Raw genomic sequence first — 24,965 nt, 5'->3', positions numbered from 1 at the left:
AGCGGAATTTAACCGAAACAGACAATTTAAATTTGACCAATCAGAGGGCCTACACCGTCCAGACGCTGGAGTATTAATATTATCAGATTTCTTTACGTTTACATAGCAAAGATAAAAGCAAAGACCGTACTGTACAGAATAATATATTCTCTACATTTGTTAATTTCTTCATGGTCTCGGTAGGTAGAGATACTAACCAGCTAACTTAGCTATTTAAATTTGGTTTGCAACGTTGCCATTTATTGTTTTAAATAGATACATGGTTACCTATGTCCTAATACAAACCTTAAATAAATTTAAAATGTAAACTATATTTAATAATATGTTTTCGTAACTCAAATTTTCTTTTTACATTATATTCTAATTATTTTCCTCTGGTAATTCGCCAAATGTTTCACCAAATTTGTAAATATGATTTCTGAAGAGATGAGTTTTCTGAGTAAGTATGGCTGAATGAATTAAATTGCTTTATCATGTCATAAAATAGTGAGAAAGTTATTGCAGACTCGTATGGTTTTCATTCCAGCTAATTTAAACTTCTGCCAATGTGGCAAGTTTGCAAGTTAATAAATGCCATTAAAAGTAAACAAGCAAAGTTTCTCGAAGATCTGACGGGGTGATATCTCTATCGGAATAAAAATATTTAAAAAAAAAACAGTCGTGTAATCCAATATAACATGTTCGAAGTTTTGATTGATCAAAATCAAGCTATCTTTACTCGAGACGAACTTTTTTCAACACGTGTAAACTCATTTTCACATGAGATCTGAATTTACTCGGAATCTGAATAATATATTTACATCGGCTTTACAAATTAATGTTATAGTATTTACCGAGTCTCTCGTTAAACTAATTCCTTATCTGCTTTTCTAGTCAATGATTCAACTGAATGTCCTCTAACGGCTTTGTTTCGTTATTTGGGTTTCTATGGAACTACGAATTACAGATTAATTAACAATCTTATATACCTACATACTATCCTTATCTCCTGTAAATCGTATTAATGAACAATAATATATTATGTACATTCTAACGCAGCATCACGTTTATTGGTCTAATGTATTATACATATAGTTTTGTAATAGTCATCGACGAACCGGTGGATAAGTTGATAATAGTTTGTCTGGTCTATTGTTGGTACCTAATAAGATGGTGCATTGTATTAAACATTTTTTTTGCGCCCTTAGTCAAATATATTATTCTCATTATTATGAAAGGCAAATAAATTATCACTGTTCAATGTATATATTTTTTTGACATCAACCCCCAGGAGGCTCTTCGGAAAATAATTTCTGTCAGGGTCTATGTTATCTTTTGGGATGCTGTGTGGAGGGTCTTTTAAAAAAAAAAGAGTAAGGTTAATGGTATGAGGGTTGGGTTGGAATCTAGAGATAAGTGTGTCCAGGAATGTCGGTCATATGAATATATCCCTCTCACTGCTGCGCAAGGCGACGGATGGAGAGACCAGTTATAGCTACCAAAGCAGCCACTCGCGGTCTGAACACACGTCACCAGATGAATCCGGGTACCCCTGCTAATTCACCAAACGTAGCTACCACTTGTGGTGACCTATGACAGAGGTGCCTCTCAAAGTGTTAATATGCACAACTGTTTTCACATCTAACATGTATTTCAAACCTTCTTCAATGTTCACATATTGTTATCTATATGAACGATCCAACATTCTGATGAATTCATATTAATATATAATTAAGTTTTACATAATATCATCCCAATCTATTACATTTCTTATCGCAAATGTTGTCCCACACAGCTCAGATGTAATTAAACTTATATGTTTTTTGTAATACGACAAAGTTCTTAGAAATTAATAGTCTTAAAATAAACATTTTGTACAAGTATTTGACGGAGAGTTTGCAAATCTTTTAATAAATAATTATAAATTTTGGTTTTTTTAACCATAATAATTTTCTGCGATAACATAAACTACTATTTTGATAAACTCTGTGAACCGTAACATTTTAGAATTTATTATTATTTACTGATCAGTCATCACTTCAGAGCTTTAGAATAATTATCTGGACAAAATTCCAATCGATTGGATGGCCCATGTAAACGGGGTTCAGTCTTGTATATCTTGTGTTTAATGGCTCAGAGGCAAACTCGTGTCATATTTACTCAAGTGTATTTTGATATACACATCACAGACCTATCAGACCTATCACTGGACCGGATGGGGAGATTTCTTATTTGAATTTCTTTAATCAACGTCTTATTCATTTCCTTCCGTCTTTTACTATAAATCAACAAACTGACATGACTCTTGTTGTGAGTTTGTGTTTTTTATGATTTCAATTTAAGGGGTTACGCTCTATTAAGACTTATGTAGAGATACTTGTAGATGGTAAGTAAATGCGTTTTATTTATCAATACTATTGTATTAATAAAAACGTGGTGGCTACTTCTTGAAATTTATAAGCAAAACCTCAACCTCAAGAAATAAGCAACCTTCAAGAAACTTGTACAAATAGTGCGACAATAAACAGTGTAAATAGTGTACCTGTTAATTTTTAATTCTTCCCTTCAATTAAGCGTAAAAAATGACACTGCGCCATATCGTTGGTTCCGCAGTTTTCAAGAGTTCAATATAATAAATTAATGTTGAAGATTGGTCGTAATTTTATATCATCTTCTAGTAAATGCATAAATTTAATAAATCACTCAAATAACACACAACTTTTCTGAAGTAGCTGTTTTGGAGTTTACAATAATAACTAAATATGTTTTCCGCCACCTGTTCAAATAATCCAGAAACAACTCCAAATAAATGTAAACACCCATTATTTTATCCGTTCCAGTACGGTAGCGAGCTCACCCCGTCCTCTATCCGATTATTCTCTTACTATCTCATACTGAGTAGGCAAACTGATAGAAATGTGTTGTGGGCGTGTCCGTGTCCAAAGTTAACACATTTTTTTCTTACTTTGTTTGAAATCGATCAAATATTTAAAAACGGCGTCATAAATCATAAATCTCTTTGTCCGGTTGGGTGCCCAATAATAATTAAAAAAAAGTAACAAAAATGTGAATTTTCACAATTTAAAAAAAAAAATCCTTTTCTTCTCCGCTGTAACTCTTTATATATAGTACACGTACGAAAATTGTACCATTAAATGTAAGCATTTTTTTATTATTTTAGTTTGTCTTCATCAATTTTGTCGTAAGATCAACGATTGAGGATTTAAAAAAAAAAAAAAAACAAGTTGTGGCATCTTTCATCAGACAGACATATTAATGATAGATGACGGCTAACGCCAATCGTGTGTCGCCGAAAGTCGATTTTTGTTTATTATTATTATTGGGGCCCCTACTTTCACATACTTAACAATTTAAAATCAGAATATCTTTTAGCTAAAAGGCGAAAGAGATCTTGTACGACGCCAAGAGATTTTTCAATCTGAAACCAACTAATAACCTTGTACAAATCTCAATAATCAATACAAATCTCTAGTACGTAATACTTGATAAACCTTCTTGATCCTGTTCAGGGAGAGTGGTTCGTCCTATTGATAATCCGTTGTTAATAGACGGATTGCCATCTTTAGTGCTGAGTCTGTTCTACAGATATTTCAATGAAGCCTGCTCGAATGTGCTAGATTGATCCTCTTTTCACCGGTACATGTTCGCGAAACTCGACGAACACGAGCGGAACAGCCGTTCGCAGTTGATGTTGAATTTATAATTCACAATTCATTCAGCGTGTATGTAGAACGAACTATCGGCATTTCTTTTTCCTCCTTCATATCGTCAAGCCTCTTCAATACTCGCATTGATAAATCGCTTCCTTCAGCCCCTACCCCAACCTACCGTAACGATGCTCAACTGAGTGGCGATAATGTCTGTACCCCGTGAAGACAGGGGCGAGTGGCAAGGGACTTTGAAACGGTCCTCTATAAATCCGAGACACCTGTTTTCTTTCAAATCGCTATTGATCACTCTTCTAGAGATTATCTGTTCAGCGGATACATACAATCGCGGTAAATATTGTGGGTGTGTTATGGACCACTAGTTGCCCTGTTTATCTGCTTTACGGGTTTAATGGAGCCGCCAGCGCTTCAGCTCAGCCACCGCTATCCGCCATACGACACGGCCATAAATAATAACAGATTACCATGAAATTTTATTGTGAACAGCGCCCAACGGGGACCAAATCATATTTCGCATATTTCAACGGCTGTTTCCCTACCGAGTGAATATTTTTGCTGTGTAATAACTGTATAAACCTGTTACATGAATGTGTATTATTAGTATGAACTCTTAATAGATTTCTAGGCATAACTATAAAATTTAAAAAACAAAACATGTTTTAATTTAATTTCTTCCTTTTGTTTTTTTTTTTAAACTCCTAACCCATGCTAAGGTCCCGCCAGAGTTAGTAATGATAATGTTTTTGTTGTCGCCAAATATTTAAATATATCTTGTGGCCCAAAGTTTGTGACTTTAATTTTTAGATTATTGATTAAATTTCCATTTCGAGACTCCGTTTACCAAATGGTTTTATTGCCTTTTATTTATGGCCCTGTTGATATAAGAAACACTAAGAATAAACATGTATTATTGGCTTGTATAATTATACGTAGATCTTCCTAAAATAATGTGTGATGAGCAATGTTGTTGACAACTTAATAGACATTTTAAAGAAGCCAAGATGAAAATCACATGTAAGATGCCAAATTGATTTTCAATTCATTTTAAGAAACTATAGTTCATTAATGTTATATCTTCGAATCCGTCTACTTACTACAAATTCTTCCATTGCAAATAATTTATGTAGGTATACGAAAACTGAGAACAAATTTTTATTAGTCGTGCTCAATAATATTACAATTTATATGCGAGCATACCTACTCTATTCATGTGCATCGAAAGTGTAATTTATATGCGAGCATATCTATTTTATTCACATACATCAAAATTGTAATTTATATGCGAGCATATCTACTTTATTCATATGCACCAAAAGTATCATTTACATGCGAGCATACCTACTACTTTCATATGCCTCAAAATTGTAATTTATATGCTAGCATACCTACTCTATTCATGTGCATCAAAAGTGTAATTTGTATGCGAGCATATCTACTTTATTCACATACATCAAAAGTGTAATTTATATGCGAGCGTATCTACTCTATTCATATGCATCAAAAGTATAATCAATATGCGAGCAAATCTACTCTATTCATATGCATCAAAAGAGTAATTTATATGCGAGCATAGCTACTCTTTTCATAAGCACCACAATACACGTTTTTTTTAAATCCTAGTCAAGTTTAATTCGATAATGCCTTCAATGTCAGTTAATGATAGTTTGATAATTACTTCAAAAGGCAAAACGAATTGGAATCTTGGAATGGAAGCCAACCCACTTCCCGCAAAAAATAAAAATTTACAGCAATTAAACACATCCATGAATAAAAATGAATGTATCATGGAATAATAATATAATGATTTTTTTTTGTTTTTTTTGTTTGTCTACAGAATAAAATATAATTATAACAATAAAAGAAAAAAATTTAAAAAGAATGAAAAATCCTTTTTAAATTCCAGCATATTACTAAAAAATCTAAAAATACACAAACCAAAAGATTGTATCCTAAAAAAATGATGAAGAGTTTGTTAGAGAAAAAATAAGGTAGTGTAAGTATACAGTATCCAATTAATGTACTGTACCAAGCCGAAGAAATTCTGTTTTAGGTAGGTACCTAATTATTATTTTCTGGTGACTGGTCACTTGCTATGATTTTATTATTCTTTGCTCGAAAGAAGCATTTGAAATCTGGCTCCGAGAAACTGCTCTGCCGGCGAGACAAGTACCTACCTACTAGCTGAATGGTGCACAGTGCACATTGCACGAACATAGTACAGCTCGGATTCGAACACTCGAAAACCGGTTTGGAGCACCTGATTAAAATGTTCTAGACAAAATAGTGCAAACAAAAAACTCGAGCGAGGACAGCAGTAAACCAGAGGTGACCAACTATTGATAAAAAAAATTAAATAAATATTTATTTAAGAGTCGCCTATCAAATCAAATATCAACATATCACTTTTAATTTAACTTCTTCAAAAACGATACAAACGATTTTCTGAGTAATTGTAACAACAAAATTCACCACAATCAAGGTATATTGATTCCTTTGTAGTATTTTTTAAATATTTTTTTAATATGAAAACTGCACAAGAAGCCCAACTGCTCCCGACCTCCTGGAGTAAGTGAGACTATGGCATATACAAACTAGGATATGTTGTGAGGCTAGAGGTAGCGGGGAAAGGAATTCGATAGAGGATAAGAAGGCGGGGAAGTACCTGGCTGTTCAGATCTGTTCAATAAACCCGGCTAAAGCCATTTAGATTGGCATTTCACCAGGATGAAACTGAGAGTATCTACCACACTGGAACGTGCCGTAAATATTTTTTAATGAATACATTGTGAAATAACACAAATAATTCAGATGGAATATGTAATAATCACAGCCAATTAAGTAATAGCAGTGATTTTCTCAGAATCGCAACAACTGTGAGCAACAATCGAGGCAACTGTGTTAGGTGACCAGATCTGAATAGTCAGGTACTACACAATATTGATATTACCCGCTTGTTTCCCCTTCACACTTCTTCCAGGCTCCCGAAATACTACGAATTGGGGATGCCATAGCCTTACTGGCTTCAGGCAGATCAAATAAAATATCCAATCTACAAAACATTATGTGGGAATGTCTACTCCACCCGGTTACCGGAGGCACAACTGTGATAAATCAAGCAGCTTCCGATGTCTTCGTTTGGCTAAGAAAACATCAGAACCACCACCATACGAAATTATTAAAATTCGTTTCATATAAAAATAATTATTTAAAAAATCTAATGATTTTTTTTCCAAAATTCGGTCGGAACCTTTCGTTTCATAATGATGCACGTTTTAATTGTTCTATGGTTAACTTCTAAATAAAATAAGGCACGGTGTTTTTTTTTATTTCTAACACCGTTTAATTCATATTTCTCATCATAATAGTAAAAAGGGAAACAACTTGATGACAACAATGACGGGTCAGTGGTTGAGTGGGCATAGCGCTTGGGTCTCACCCGAGCGTCGCGTGTTCGATTCCTCGGCTGGCTAAGTCCTCCATCACAACACAAGCAACATTTTCGGCTTTCTGTGGTGGTAGTAGGAGATTTTCAAACATTGTTGGGTTATTCGTAACTCGGGAATGTTTGTCTTTCTTTTAAAAAAAAAAATTTAAAAAAAACTTTTAATGAGACACCGTATGAGTTGTTCCCAAAAGCGAACAAATTAGCCTGAAGTGTTAAGTGAAAATAATTCTGAATAATGGATTCGTGTGCCACAGTTTGCTTACCAATGCTATTAGTTATATTCCTTACCCACTTGTTTCCAGAAATCCACGAGCAGTACCGGTGCATGTTTCACAGAAGAATAACTGAGACACGAACGACAAATCTCCGTGTACAATTTGTTGCGCAAAGGAAAGGTTTCTTGCCACACTGTTGTGTTTAACTTCCCAACCCAACTGAAATGGCGAAATTCGATCGAAAAGTTAAAAAGACAGAGCCATCAAGGCGCGAAGTCGAAATAATATTATTTTATAATCTTTTCATCCAAATGAGTTTCAAATTCGTAAAAAAAATTGTTAGATTTTAATCATAATATTATACTTTCAATGAAAGCCACTATGTTCAACTGGGCTTGTTTTCATGAGGCTCCTGATTAAGTACAAACATTTTTTTTAAAGATAGATAAACATTCCCGGATTACGAATAACCTGACAATATTTGAAAATCTTCTACTACTACCACAGAAAGCGTAAAATTTGGCTTGTGTTGTGATGGAGGACTTAGCCAGCCAAGGAATCTAATACCCTTCGCCTGGTTGGGACCCACACGCGATGCCAACTCAGCCACTGACCAGTCATTCATTGATTTCATAACATACAACAGCTTCAGGTGACTACTTCCCTGAACCTATTATTAGTAGACTGAGATCTATTATTAGTAGATTATATAAATTAAAATTTTATGTTCCAATATGCACACTTCGAATAATTTATTTATCACTAGCTGAATCTATCATAAGGTATGGAATTACAGCTTGGGGATTTTCCTCTAAAACAAATATAAATCATGTTCAAGCAGTTCAAAATTCTCTTGTTAAATTATTAGCTCATAAAAGTTTATATGAACAAAGGCATAATGTTCCACACCTTTATCAAAATCTGAAAATCCTCTCGGTAAGAGCAATTATGTGGTATAAAATAATTTTTCAGCACATAAATAGCCCTATGTACATAAATAGACTGGAACACACTTACAATACTCGATTTACATTAAATGAAGGACTAATCGTACCAAAGCATGTAAACAAATATGGAAAAAGAACGCTAGACTACATGATACCAAATTGTTTAAATATGTTACCTGCAGAAATCAAAAAATGTACAAATATAAAAATAAATTTTTTGTTGAAAAATTGGCTAGCTGAAAGAAATAGTTTGTACTAGACTCTAATACAAACTATTTCTAACTGCATACGCTTTAATTGTTTTTTGTTTTTATTTTTATTGTATTACACCTCTCATGATATGAATGTATACATTTGATATAATCTGTTTAAGTTAAAAGCACCCAATGACAAACTACTTTAAAGTAGTTTATTGGGACTTTTTGATTTTTGTATATTATTTTTGATATTTAATAAAAAAAAAAAAAAAAAAAAAAAAAAAAAAAACCCCTTCAGGTATTCACAAAAACGGCACCGTACAATCATCCAAACAGTATTTTTATTATTTCTAATTTTGAAACCCTTAATTTATGATGGAATTCCAAATTGATATCTTTGAAAGCCAATGAATGTTAGAAAATATCCTTTAATCCATAAAAAAGTAAATAATCGTATTTTGTTTATTTCTGTGTAGGCGCCCAAGCGTTCCGGATTATAAATTATATTTACTTACTATGTTTAGGTTCTAACTAACTAACCAATTAACGATGACGAGATGATGGGTACACAGATAGGACGGACCGGCTTACAACTCGGTCTTGGCTCACACGCACTTTGATTCATTCACGCCCTTCTGTCATCTGACTCTTAACTTCGTCCGACTCAACTATTTGGTTCTGTTCATCGTGCTCTTCCTCGGGCGTCTTCGACTTTTTCTACCATCCACATTCGCAACACGTATTCACCTGACACTCCTTTCTTCGTTCATTTGCTCTACATGCTCGTTCCATACAGGCGTTCATCTCTTAATCTTACTCCTTACGCTTTGCTTTCTTTTCGAATATCCACATTTCACAACATGGTCTTTTCTCCATGGTTCAAGTCTTAGTTGGTGCCAACCAAGTTTATTACTTTTGAATGTGTGTTATTTGTGTGCTATATTGTCTTGTACTTTTGAATGTACGTTATCGTATTGTCATTCAAAGCGTTTGTGTACTTCAGACGCTTTAGTAAGTTCTATGATTGTATGTAAGAGTCTGTTATTTATTATATATAACGGGAGATATTGAATTTAAGATATAAATATTGTATTATAATTGTATATTGAGATAGAACCTGCAGACAAGCAGCCATGTGGCAGCTTCGTTTGACTATCTACACATTGTCTAAAAAAAAAATGTAATAATTTTCAGTCAATAAAGGTCTTTAAAAAAAAAAAAACCAGCGTTCAGTCGGAAAAAAGTTAATCCGATGAATTGTTTTTTTTTTATGTAATGGTATTTGCAGAGTTACCTACTATGATTCAGAGACCTATATTGTCCACTCATGATATTGTGTGGTTCATGACAAGATTTCACTGTAAACAATGCCAAATCGCAATCATTCCACGTCTGCTAAATATCAGCAGCATATTTTAGCAAGCCTCTAAATAAATATTTCAGTGTAATGCCGCAAAAACAAAACTCTTTATTCACATCTCGTGGTAATTCAATTTTTGCGGCGTCTCCGTGTTCCGGAATACTGATGGGGCTTACACCCAGTACTCGGTACTACCCGGTTCTAGCCGGTTCTACCTACCGGCACCGGCACCGCACAGCACAGCACAGCCACGAGAAACTAGGAGATGGGTGATGAGTAGACATCGGATTATATGCACTAACAAAGTGCCAAAATATGCACTAAAAAAGGCCGAAATATGCACTAAAAACTCTTGATTTGCCCAAAATATGCACAATGCAAAATCAAAAAACCATTTATATTTTAATTAAAAACCGTACAAAAACAGCGAAATATTCTTAAAATTATGCATAGTTTTTGTGTCAATATACAATTAAGTATTTTTCCAAATTTTCGAGCTCAAATTTGTGACTTTTGTCACCCAGTATTAATTTGTACGCCGAAAACGACCTCTCTACGTCAACTGACGTCATTGGACAAAATTTAAAATTTGGCGCCATTTCTGGAGATATCTGTTTAGGCAGGGTATGACCTGTGCCGTTGATGTAGTCATTAATGTTCTTCATATCTTCAAGACTCGGGTTTTTAAGCAAAATAGAGTTTAACTTTTTACGAATCTTTTCTGATATTGAATTAGGAAGGGCGTTGGCGAATTCGATCATTGTTTCCAGTATTTCTATTCCTTTAATTAGAGGAATGTTTTTTGTTTCCAATTTTTTTATGGTATCTGGTAACTTGTGGAAATGTGTTGAGATGAGGGCGATATTCTGTTTAATGGATGCGTCTTCAAATGCTAGCTTGCTTGAATGAATTGCAATGGCCTCAGAACTGTCAAATTGCCCAACTACTTGTTTTACGACCTCAAAATTTTCAGCATAGAATAATACTGCCTTTAGCCAAGTACCCCATCGAGTAATTATGGGTTCTGGCGGCAATGCTAGATTTGGCAATTGCTCTTTATAAGACTGCACACGCGACGGAGATTAATATAGATCAATTTATTAACATTCCCATACTCTTGCCGTATCTCTTCTGCAAGGCGATGAAACCCGTGAGCTAAGCAGGTAATGTGTAGTAAATTTGGATAAAAAGTTTGCAAGGCTTGGCCAGCTTTCACCATGTATGGCGCAGCATCAGAAACAAACATGCAGATTTTTTCATCCACAGAACAATCGGGAGACAAAGATCTTATGGAATCATTTATGAAACGAGCAACAGTTGAATGATTTGTTTTTTCTAGGATTTTACAGGGAACCAAGTGGGGAATAGAGGGCTCCTTTGTTAGTTTTCCAACTATCAAATTCACTATATATCGCTCCCTATACTTAGATGATACCTCCCGCTATTAAACGAAATATGCACGATTTGGGAAAAAAGGCTGAAATATGCATTAACGTCGTAATTAGAGAGTTATATGCATTTGCATATGCAAATATGCAAATGCATATAATCCGATGTCTAGTGATGAGTGTTTCGTCATCGGGAAATATAATAATTTTTTTTATTATTTTAAGAACCCTCAATGTGGTTAGTTCAATTTCATTTCCAAGTTCATCTGTTCAAATTTAAACGCTGGCAGACACGGACAAAAATCAGTATTGCTGATTTATTAAAAATATCTTAAAGTTTTTGGTAATCAGATTAAAAACGGTACTGCAGGCTGCTTTCTGACAAACTTTTAGTAAATTCGTAAGAATAGCGTAACACGTATTCTCACACCTGCGTTTGCGTTTCAATGACAATAAAATATATACTGACGAAATGAGAAAATATGATAATTTTTATGAACACTTGTTCCGTCATTGGTAAAATTTTATCACAATACCTATCAATTCATTCAATGTCCTGCGATCCCGTTTTTGACAGGATTACGAATAATTTGAAGGGATTCTTAAAAAATTAGCATTTTTTTATCAACAAGTTTTCGTCGTGTATCCAGTAAAAGATCATTGAGCCAAGATTTCTAGGAACTTTATATTTTATACACAAGGAATACACGGTTTCCGGAAACTTTTCGTACTAGCGGGAAAATTGATATCACATTTGGAGTTTTGATGAGTAATTTTTTTCAGCGATACAGTTCCACTATCTTTTTGCCGTAAAAACAGGGCGCTTTTACGATGTGTCATATAAATATATGTACCTACCTATTAAAGTTGAACAAATGATAAATGTCAAAAAGCGTTTCTAAACCGTGTTATTCCAGTGCTAAATAACCGATTGTAACATTATGAGAAAATCTCTTTTAAAGAAAATATGGAAAAGTGTAAAGCACAAAAGTTACAATAAACAATGGTAATCCAACGCCAAATAACTTGTTCAAATATATAAAAACCTCTTTTATGTAAAAACAATGATAATGCAGGATAATATTTTGATTTTGAAGCCTTCGTCAAAGTTTACGTCAGAACGATAATTGAAAAGTCGTGTAACATTTCCAGGGGTCAATTGGATCAATGGTTTCCACAAAAACATTCCTGAAAATGGCCTGTGCACGGTACACGCGACTTATATGATAATTTCACAAAACAGACAAAACAAATGCCAAATTTAACTCCCGATAATTAAATCCCGACCGGCACGCGTCATTTGAATATCACATGACGGAATAATTATTATTTCCTTTGGTCCTTGGCTAATGTTAATTACCTGCATGTTCCGAGTATTGAGGATATATGTACGATACGTACCTGTATGGGTGTATGAATATATCTACACGTAGGCATGTGAAAATATATGAACACGCGATGTGTTTAAGGGTTGTACCTACCGCGAAACTTCAAAAGGTTATTATATTCTAGGCAAAACAGCAAATTCTTAACTTACAGTTAATTTTTATTTTAGGATTGGAGAATTTATTTTAAATAACCTTCAAAGATTAAATAAATTCTACCTAGGTTTCAATACGAAATTATCAATAATTATTTACATTATTTACACATTTATTTACTTACCATGTCGTGGACTCTGAAGATGAAAGGTTTCTGACTTTTTGAACATGATTGCCTAAAAATGTATCTTAAGTTTAGGTCTGAATTTTAAACTATAATTTTCAGAAAATAAATAATAACTTTTAAATATATTCTTGACGAAAAAAAAACAATTTTCCGTAGATTTTAATGAATAATCACTCCCTGGAGGTTCGCAATACCTTATTCAAAATCGGTTTAAGAGTATATGTATGTTCATGATAATACATGATAATGAGGGTTAAAAATTAAGGTGCGCAAGTAAATTTTATTTAATCAATTTTTGTTATTTCACAATTAATTAATTTAAAATAATATATAGTATACTTGTGGCACGTTCCAGAGTAAAAGATACCCTTAGTATCGCCCTGGTGTAAGACCACCATTTAGAATTTAAATGTGGCTTAAATGGATTTAGCCGAGTTTTGTGACCATGTGTGAATAGCCAGGTACTCACCCACCTTTCTCTTTCTCATCTCTTTTCCCTCTCTCCAACTTTTAGCCCAAAAAAATACCCCAATTGGGGATTCCGTTGGGAGATGTGCGGACTCTAGGGCGTAATTCATATTTTTATTTTTAAAAAGGTATGTGTTTGTGTCTGGATATTATATGTATACGTGTGTAGATATATGTGTAGTGTACGTACGGTAACACCCCAATGTTGCATGCGCGTGCTAGTCAACCAGTATTAATGAAATGAATGTTTCGTTTCACCGTTTTACAGGCGGCGAGCGGTCCTCTGGCTTCCCTGCCCCCGACGCATTACTAAATGGATTCCTGTGAAAGCAAATTCATTTTGCGGAAAATGACGGCGGAATTAAAATTTAATAAACGTTTATGTCACAGGAATTAAAAACCCTGTCCTATCCAACCAGAAAATATATTAAAAATGAGTTGGCATAAGGGTTCTGAAACTTTCTATCAACGCGACTCATTTTTTTAATATTTACACTAATTACCATTATAAATTTTAACAAACACTTTTTTATTGCTTGTATTTTGTTTTTTACTTTTCTTTTGTCGGTGTATATTTTTGTCAAAATTACAAAATCTTTAATTACTTGTACCACTTGCGAAAGTGTAATCAATGTCTTATGTGCGTTTTACACAATGTTTTTGTCATACTGATCCTCGTATGGAAATTATATCGAGCCTGTATGAAAAATTTTTGCTTTACTCGAAATCAATTTCAATAGGTACATAAATTGTCAAAAAATGCCATAAATCTTGAACATAATCATAGATCACGTGAAAGCATATTTCTTGTACCTTTGCCATTGCCGTCAATGAATCATCAAAAAATACATGCACAATACATAACATTAATATACGTTCAAAATCAGTAATATACACATAATTTTTTTTATATTAAATTAAAGAAGCGTGCAACATTTCCACATAATTTGTTATGTAGAACAATGACAGTTGACAGATGTCAAATAATATCCGTCATCTTAAACTGTACAAATATCGGTTCCGAAATGAACACCTACGTGTTTCATCCCGAATGAAAAGTCGACCCGACGTTTTGGAAACTGGATGAAATAAAGCATCGTGTAAAACGACCTTTAGCAAATTTAAAAAAAATTGTCGCACACATGCAGTTTGTGTGTACCCTCATTTACTTAGGATGGGTTGTTTCACAGAATTTGAACAATTTATCAAATTTCAAAGTTTATTTTCAAGTTCTTTGAAGGTTTTATTCAAGTTAAAAGTACATATACCTATTATTTCATTATTATTTTAATACTATACTTATCAAATAACTTATCAAAATTTTAATACTCATCCTAATTTGACTGTCCTAAAACGGAAATCCTCCTAGATGGGCAGTCAAAACATTTCTTAAATAATGAATATAAATGTATAGTCTTTTACTAAATAAAAAAAAGTTCTGTTATTATACCGTTATTGGCCAGTTGTGTCACTAAAATTAAATAATAACAGAGCTTGAATAGAAACTTCATAGAACTAGAAAATCAACTTTGATAAATTGTTCAAACTTTGAAACAACCCGTCCAAAAAAAGTCTACCAAGAATTAAATTTTGGCACTGAGTGAAATTTTGTGTATTTTCTATTGATATATTCTAAATACGTATTTGTTTTAAATAAATGTTTAAAATGATCAATCTTTTCGCCCATCTTCACGTGTTTTACGAACGATTAATACAAATCAACCATAAACTTCTTTACACAATTCTTACTAAAATATCACAAGTGCCATCTTCAGCTACGTTGTTTACTGTGAACCTCCTTTTGTCCGCTGTTTACACCTGTCCCCGTTATTTTCTTGTTTACTCTTGTAATATGAAACGGTCTTGTCTGGTCTAATATTGTGTTTGTTGGTTTCAGGTGCAGGACATAGTGATGTAAAAAGGGAGTAAGCCTAACTAGCAACATGGGGGCGCTGTGTGCACTGGTGCTGGTGCTGGTGCTCGCCGCTTACTCCGTGCACGGCTTTGAATCGCGTAAGTACACTCACCTCAAAATAATTTACAAATTTACAATCGAAATCACACACACAAAAGTTTATAAAAATGATCAGGTACATCTACTTACAAAATAATGTCAAACGCCTGGTTTTGTAGTTGAAATACCATCAAATGTTGAAAAAAATAAAAAAAATTATGATCATTTAGTTTTGACCGCTATTATTATACGGGTAAAATGAATATTGGTAATTTATTAAGAATTTCTTCAAATTTTTTGTAATCCGGTTAGTAACGGTTAGAACACGTGTTTCGACATCGTGATAATTCGAGAGTTACTAAACGTTTATCAGAAAATGCAATCAACTTCTTAACCAGATTACCAAGAGATTCTTAATAAATTAGCAATACTCATTTTTTTCCGTGTACAACAAACATGCTTCGTGAGCAATGCTTACCTCATCTGTTCGTACTTAAAACTAAATGACAAATATAGACTTAAAGTGTGGTAGGAGAAGAAATGGAAGGGAAGGATAAAAGGGTGGGGGGTTATGTCGGAAATAAATTTAGAATTATTCAAAACGAGGTTTCAGATTATTGATAAAACTAAAATTTTCTCTACAATCTTTCTAAAAATTTCAGTTCAACTAAACAGATACCATTAATAAATATTGCAGTGTAAAATCTCTGTACTAATAATTAACCCAGAAGTATAGCCTGTCTCCAATAAATGATTAAGAAATCCGAGAACAAACAAAAAGCTTTTTATTAATGTCTTTATTATTGGTTAATAATAAGGAGGGTGGTACCCAACAAATTTTGGATTCTTAATTAAATGTCTTAAATCTTAAGATGGTCATAGTTTTACAAAATTCTTTCAGAAACTTTAACGATCATACCGTTACATTAAGTAAATAAGTCTGCTGAATGACCCAATCTGAATATAGGGGTATTTCACCTTAATCTTGATAGCTTATCCTAACACACTTCGTGCGGGCGAATACGAAGGACCCTTGCGAGAAAATGGATTTTGTTTTATAGCTGAATTTTTGAAAATCATACATGATTTGAATTTATTTTTTTACATAGTAACCACACCCCAAATATAAAATTATTATCTGAAATCAAAGCCTACTTTTGTAATAAGACTCCACAAAATCAGTGTAGGACCATTTAGTGATGTAACTTACTACAGTCCGATTACTATAATAGCTCTAACTACGTCTGGTAAAAACTCGCTGTTAGTAAAAGTAATGAAAAAACCGTTAATGCTTTGTTGGTAAAATAAGGTCCTAATGACGTGGCTTGATTGCAAGAGAACGAGCATGATAAAAACTGACTCGTCATTAATTAAATAAATGACACAAACGAATGCAAATTTGGCACACGGCAAATTAGCCAGGAATATCGAGCGATGATGGATGGCATCACGTGACCCAACAGATGTGCAGATATGAATATATAGTTAAAGAAGGATGATTAACATTTTATTAACGGTTCAGGCAAACAGACATTCCGTGACTTAGAAGAATACGCTTGGTGCCGAATTTGAATAATTTCCAAATTTATGAAAAATTACTTGTCATTATTCTAATACGAATTTATCAATTTTGTAGAATAACTTTTTGGGGTATAACCACGATTTCAGTAAATTACTTTTATGCTAGAATCTGATCAAGTTGTTGAAAAGCATTAAGATAATTAAAATTACCAAAAACAGATTAAATTAAATCATTTACTTTATAGTAGTAATGTCAAAATAAGACTGTAACACATTATTTTGCATTCATTATTTTTGTTTTTAAAACAAAAATTTAAAAATTAAAAAAAAAAACAAATGTAAAACTCACCTAAATGACAAATAATACAAAGAGAGGCAAGTGGCAGAAGAGACACAAATAGAGGCACAAATTGTACAGCGCCCTTGAGGTGATTTTTCACAAAAACGGCGCTCTACAAATTATCCAATTATTATTATTATTAAGTAATAAATGATATAATTAGCGCAACATATTTTAACAAACAGCATAATTTTTTTTATAAAACCGTATAAATTATCGATGAAAATGTCTACTTCAGCACTCTCTATCTTATTATATAATCGACACATTTGCGATAAACGATAGGCGAAAATGGACGATATTATTATTAAATGCATATTATTGTAACGTGCTATGATGGCGTCTTAACAATGGGAATTGTTAACATTTTTAATATTGCTAAGACATAATGTAGTAACAAGATGACCCTAAATTAATTTGTGGAAACATATTATTTATGTTTATTTATGTTTGTGATTACTCTTTTGTTTGCTTCACTATAATGTAAATTGTTAACCTCGATACAGGCTCAGTCCTAGTGAGGTTGATTTTTATGCGAAAAAAAAAAGTGTTTTATGGATAGTGAGATGCAATAAATAAATAAATATGACATCAGTTAATTGCCTTCTAATTTTAAGAAAATTGATCTTGAAGTATTCAAGACGTACGTCGTACGATCTAAGATGGTCATGTAGACCAGTGCTCCGCAACCTTTTCTCACCTAAGACACACTAAAATTCTTCCTGGAATTCGGCGGCACACCAAAAGCTAAAATATATAGGTATTAAATTGATACACATTTTTTTATTTGAAAAGTATACATACATTTAACCATTACATATTTATTAATTATTTAATAATTATTATAAAATAATAATAAATTAATGTGAAACCTGCGCGTGTTTCAATGAACACAAAAGTTTTATATTCGGCTCGATTTTTGACAGCATGACTTTTAAGCATGACCGCTTATCATTTTTAATTAATACAAACGTTGAAAAACTTTGCTCACTTAAATATGTCGTTGAAAATAGAAGTCGTGCTAAGATTGCTGTGTCGAAAATGCGAGGATATTCGTATAGGATAACGTAAATCCAGAAAACATCTAATGGAACTTCGGAGAAGTGATGTTTTAAAGTCATGTCATTATTTAAATCTGTAAATTCCTCTCGAATTATATAGAGGCAGTGCTTCCGTAAAATTTATTGCATTGGTTGCAAAAGGATTTCGAATCCAATCTTATTGTTCCGTATAACGGAACAAAAATACAGATCAAATTTGTGCTGAAGCATACATAAATGTTGTTGGGCCAGATCCACAATTAATTGTTTGTTTTCAATTGTACTATGGTTGGTTCTTTGGTTTAAGTTCATTCAAATGCTCAATATATCAGCCATGTATACAAATTTAATCAATCAGTAATCATAATCGAGGCGCTGATATAGTTTGTGGATATTTTGATTTAAAAGAAACTCACGCACCTCGTGAAGAAGTTCAAAGAATTTAGCAAAAACTTTGCCTCGGGATAGCCAACGAATTTCAGTATAAATCAATAAGGATTCATATTCGGCTCCCATTTCAGCACAGAATATTCAAAAGATTCTATACTACATTTTTAAAAATAGACAATATTATGAAAAATAATTTGTCATTGTGTATTAAATACATAATGAAATATTGTAAAATGTCAAATACATTGAATTTGACCGCGACACACCTGTGTCCGGCTCACGGCACACCAGTGTGCCACGGCACACCGGTTGCGGAGCACTGATGTAGACCACATTTGAAAGAAAACAGTCCAACCATTTTTTAAAGCGATTCTAAAATATTTTCAAATTTTCAGTAATGTGGATTCCAAATAGTGCTTCATTCAAGTTTACTTATAATTAGGCATTGTAAAAGGTGAGAATTGATTGAGGAACTTTGAAAGTTTACGTATTCCGAGAATAAATCCCATAATTTTAAGTGATTTGCCTTAATGTTGTTAATGTGTACATCAAATATGAATTTAGAATTAAAAGTGATTCCTAGATCTATTATCTAAAGTTTAAGTAAATAAAAAATTTAAAAAATAAATATTGTAAGTTTATTGTAAAATGTGTCTATAAATAAGAACTAATATATCAAAAGTTATTTAAATATAATTTGTAATATTTATATATCCCTTTAGTTAACGTAGATGTGGAGGTTTCGTTAAGGTAGACGTTCTACCTGAATTTGGTCTGTCATTATCAATTAGAAATAACCCGGCAGCCAGCCGTATGTCACAATAATTATAATTCCGTGTTCTGCGTTACATTATCCCATTATCGAGTTCCATGTGGCAGCGCAACAACGGGGTAACCGCCACGATTGTTTGAACGTCACGCAAATCTGCTAATATATAATTGGCCAATCAAAGCTTTAGACGTCTGATTGTTCGGTGATCGCTGCTCGGCGCTCCATAACTGGCGTGACTGTACGACCTCCCTACCGCCCTACACGATAGTCTGGGAAAGATAGACATTCAATTATTTCCAGTTTACTTATTTAATTCCTACAATTTCTTAATCTGACTTTTTAGCCGAATTAATGGCAATTTTAGATTGTCTTATATCAGAGGAAACCGTGTGGTCTACCAAATATAATGTTATTATAATTATTTTGTAATATTGCCAAGCATGTTGACTGAGCGTGGTAAAGTCCTGTTTTAAGTCGATCGCTTTACATTTCGTCTGTCTGTAAATTTGTTTGTAGTTAACTGAATATCCACGTATTTAAGAATTACAAACTTCAGTGTCGATCCTGTCAATGAGGTGGCCGTGGTGAATAGTACATTTTTTCTTCTGGATTTCGCATGAGCGTTACGACATTTAAAATTGGAAAAAATCATCAATACATGAGATATACTATTCACAAAACTACAAGTTATGTATTTTACAGATTTGATTTGTGCGCAATATCAATATATCATGTACTACATTTTTTGATTTTTTGCTCAGAAATCGTAATGTCACTAATGTAATGCAATCTCTCAGGTGTAGCTAATTTGAAGCTAGGTACCTACCTTTATCTCCTTTTCCTTGCTACTGTTTTATCAGTTCATGTAGTCTAAACAAATTTAATAAATAAATATATAAAAAAGCTCATACACCTACTTTTTTAAATATTAACATAGGAATAACTGTTATTATATAACACATTATAAGGATTCGTGTAATGGTGAAATAAGAGGCAAAACTATTCATTATTTAGTGTTTTTAAAGGAAGAAAACACTTGATAATGAACACAAATAAATAAAGATATATACGAAAGGAAAGTCAGTTGAATAAGTGACTTGTGGACAGGTGAAGGAGTTGTGTAACGGGTGACTTGAACCTGATAGATGAGCGGAGAGATAGTATTTTGTATCAGCGTGTAGATTTATCAGCCTTAAGATAGTATTTCACAGAAACACACTTAATCTGTGGGCAAAAAGTTATAAAAAATATATGTTTTTTTTTTAAAGAAAGATTAACTCTCTTGGGTTAAGATTAAGAATAACCTCACAATATTTGAAATGCTCCTTACACCACCACAGCAAAAGGAAAATGTTTAATTTGTCGTGATGGATTTAACCAACCAAGGAATTGAACTTACGACGCGATGCCTCTAAATTAAATATATTATTTTGTTTCATATTTAATTGAATCCTTTTTTAATTATTTTATTTTAATTTTTTTTATCTTCGTCTTGGTGGAAACCAAACGCCACTCGGAGTTTGTCATCATGGTTAATTTAATACCAAAGTTTTAAAGCTATGGCAAATATAGATTTTTTTACATATGAAACTTACAAAATTATAATATATCTTGCGTATTCTCTCCAAATTCCAACCAACTGTTGTCAGAATTGGTACAATGCCAGTGGTTGTCATTTTCAAGAGGCGTATTTACTTCAAGAAAGGTATTTTTCTTATTATTATAATTTTTTTTCCATTTTGAGTTACTTTGTACTTAACAAATCAATGCTCGTCTCATTTACGCTGTTTTTTCTAGGACGCTTGATTTAAATTATTCCTTATAATACGAAACACATTCGAAGAAAAACAGATTGTACGTGGTGCAGATGGAGGTGTTCGCAGAACGCGTGGGTTTGTGTGGGGATGGAGGGGGCGCACGGAGATTGTTGTAAAGGCATTTGCCGTAGGAGAACTGAATGATTCAAAAGTAGGCACTCGTACGTGGAAATACATAATAAGGATGACGTGATATCACTATAGAGGATGTGCAGCATTAGACATTACAATTTTCTAAGTCCAAGTTTTTCAGGCGGATGAAATTGACAGGGTAGGGTAGGAGTAGGGTTTTATTTATGTGTGTAGAGCACAAGAGTATCAATCATCTGGAACTAGTGAGACTATGGCATCTCTAATTGGGGTATGCTGTGAGGCTAAACGTAGAGGGATGGAGATGAAGATGAGAAAGTGGAAGGTAGGGAAGTACCTGGCTATCAGTTCTGGCAAATCATACCGGCAACTGATAGTTGAAACTCTTTGGTAGAAGCACGTAAAACGCAGCTATGTCTTACGATAACTTATAAAAATATCTACCCGTCCACAGTGGTTAAGTGGTTACGATCCGTGGCCACTAATCCCACGAATTAAAAAAAATATATAGCAGATATATTTGCGGCACATCCCGGCACATCAGTATCGCCCTGCTAAAAGAGCACCATTCAGAATCTTATACGATGATTTGATCATAATATAAATATATTTAACTTCATCCGCCGTAACACATGCACATCCCTAGCATGGCGGGTGAAATAATACCAAAAACAGGACGTACTGGGCAATTTTTTTTGCACGAAATACATTATTTTTTTAAGAATCGAAACTATACTTAAATGACTTTAGTCGTGTTCCGTGACCAGATCTTAATAGCCAGTAACCTCTCAACGATCATTTTCCCCAAACCTTCCCTTCTTCACTCCCTTTAGCCTCACAACACATCCCAAATGGTGATGCAATAGTTCTCCCGGTTCCGAACAGTTTCAAAATAATACACTTGCTTGTATCACTGATCTTTATCTTAATAATGTATTCAAATTCAAAACGAAGCCTATCTACTGCATTTCAAAGCCTCCATCTTTTTACAGAATGACATCTATATAGTATATGTCAGTTTCCAACAACAATAATAATAACTTACAACAATAATAATCAGTCGCGCTCCTAGAGGGCGCCGCTTGCGCAGGCGCTATGTAATTATGCTCATTTGAATGTGTAATTGGCGGGCAAACATTATTTGTATCCGCGAGGAATTCCTCGAGGCCGAGTCCTTCTACCTGTTCCCGGTACTTACTTGCGCAACGCTCAACACGGGCTAAAGTGTAACAATAATCGCCTGATTGGACAAAGCGGAGAACGTTCCTGACTTGGAAATATAATCACCTCAGGCAAATTGTCATGTCACTGATTTGAGACTTATACGTACACTTAACATTATGACACCTTGATTTTGAACTTTAATTGTCGTGTTTCTGGTGCAAATAATATTGTGATATTGAGTTTAAGCTTGTACTGACGCTTATTTTAAACGTATGGTCGTAATATAGGTTAGGTTCAAAACGTTTAAGCGGCGTTTAAATCTTATTTGACATTAGGTTTGACACAACTACATGACTTGGAAATATTGAAAACTTCATCAAGCATTTTTCAAACTGTTTAAATTCTATAATAAAAACACATAAATTTGTTTTTGACCACGATAGTTTAAATTCTATTTTCACGACCTCTGTTCGGTCTGTAATTTTTGTGCATAGTTCTCAAAACCCATTTCTGACAAAGCCCGTGTAATTTAAAAAATTGCATTTGGAAAACGAATCAATCTCATTGCTATTATATATCGCATAGTCGTATTACAGTCGTATCATATTATAACATAGTCGAACGTTGCTATTATAGCGGAACTGTGAAAATGTGTGATTTGTGAAGCTGAAAGAAAATATTTATAAAATATTTGCTTCAAAATCATGGCACGTAGAAAAAATAAAAAGAGACTATAAAAATTAACCTTTCGTAACACTGCTAGTAAACTTTAAAAATCATTAGTGATTCATATTTAGATCTGTCAAAAATTGAAATCAAAGAAATACACGTTTCAAATATAGAATTACTATTAAAAAATAATATTTTCGGTACCTACTTTATCGCTTGGTTCCCATAATCAGTTCGAATTTGAAAATTAAAATTTAATTGACGTTAGTAATTGTATACATTACATTAGAAATTAATTGATATTTCATATGAAAACCACCCGTTATCTTATTTCTCTTATCAACAGTTGTGGCGTACTAGATATACGCCAATTATACGTTAAAACACTACTAAACTACATTTTTGACAAAAAAATAATTTCAACATACACAAAATAACACTAACAGACCAGTTAGACAAGCGTACAAAGAAAACATAAAAACTCCGACAGTAAATTCAAGCTTTGGACAAAGACACTACCAATACCATGCTATACAAGCTTTCAACAGTGTAAAACTTGAAATTAAAATTGAGGAAAATAAAAATAAATTCACATACAAAATTACAAAATGGATTAAAGAACAAAAAAGACAATATTAACAAAATTTCATAGCATAAAATAAAAATAAAACCTACACGTAACACACAAAACCAATATAAACACACATCACTCACAAACACACAAGATTATTTTCAATGTATTATTTTTTAATTTTAAATATATTATTATGTATTTTTAATTTTAAATGTATTATTTTCTCTTTAAATGTATTATATAGATTATATTTTCATATTATAAAATGAAGGCCTCAGCACGGGCAAGCCACCCAGTGAGGCCTACATTACTGGAAAACTTAAAATGTAAAAAATATTGTACCAAATAAATAAATAAATATCATAATTATTCCATCTCTGAATCAATGATTAAGTAGTCATCTTTGAAGAACGTTTAAGTGAAAATATAATAAAAATATCATTAGAAATAATAAATAATCCACAGTAAACTGTACATCGAGAACTTATTCAAATGAACTTATAAAATATCTTACCACAGTAACTAGAATGTACATTTCAAACTTTGCAACAAGGACGAGCAGCAGTTTAGCATTTATACATAGAATTTAAAACAATAACATCGACTGTACCGCGAACTCCTGTCGCTAACTATTTTTAAAATACCGTTGAGGCGTACACGCCATAAGGTGCCATTCAACACGCTTAATTACAAAAGAAATGCAGCATCTATTTCGGCTCTCTAACATCGACATCTTTTTCTGATTCACTGCCCATATTTAAAAGTAGCATCATATCAACGATATAAACTGTTCAATGCGCATACATATATACCCAAACACACTCATACATACACACACACACACCTGTACACGCAATAATTACTAATTATATTTACCACATGTATGACCTTACAATATACATTATATGTTTCGTGGGTGCCTACCTAGAAACATTTAATATCTGTAAATTGTTTCATCACTATAACCAATGTACTGTTTGGTTCTGTAATATAAAATAAAATAAATAAAAATATCTGCCTCCATTTGAGTTCACTGTTTCCATTATGTCGTGAACTAAAAGCTCGAGGCTGTAAATATTTGACATATTCAATATAGCTTCCCTTCCATCGCAGAGAATGTCAGGTATTTAATTCGCGGGTAGCTTGCTTTAGTCACCATGTAATTTAATTAGCTGGAATATGCCTGTGTCTTCTATACTTGGAACACTTAAGTATACTTAGTAGTACTTGGCCTGTTTTGTACTTAAAACTCATACGTGGTCGAATACTTATGGCTTA

The 24,965-nt window shown here is 33.0% G+C and overlaps 1 protein-coding gene across 1 annotated transcript in view; it reads left to right on the top strand.

Annotated features, from left to right (window-relative positions):
- Nucleotides 1–24,965, top strand: part of LOC149409468 (discoidin domain-containing receptor 2-like) — a 628,632-nt gene that overhangs the window by 433,706 nt on the left and 169,961 nt on the right. The window contains 1 exon segment of the mRNA XM_089649799.1: nucleotides 15,254–15,369. Coding sequence (XP_089505925.1) covers nucleotides 15,300–15,369 — 70 coding nt within the window. The 5' untranslated portion in view covers nucleotides 15,254–15,299.

This window comes from Hesperophylax consimilis, chromosome 31 (genome assembly GCF_061612785.1).
Source record: "Hesperophylax consimilis isolate HC1 chromosome 31, BYU_Hcon_1.0, whole genome shotgun sequence".
Taxonomy (NCBI): Eukaryota; Metazoa; Arthropoda; class Insecta; order Trichoptera; family Limnephilidae; genus Hesperophylax; species Hesperophylax consimilis.
The sequence above is the reverse complement of the archived record's forward strand: the minus strand, read 5'-3'. Positions and strand labels throughout refer to the sequence as shown.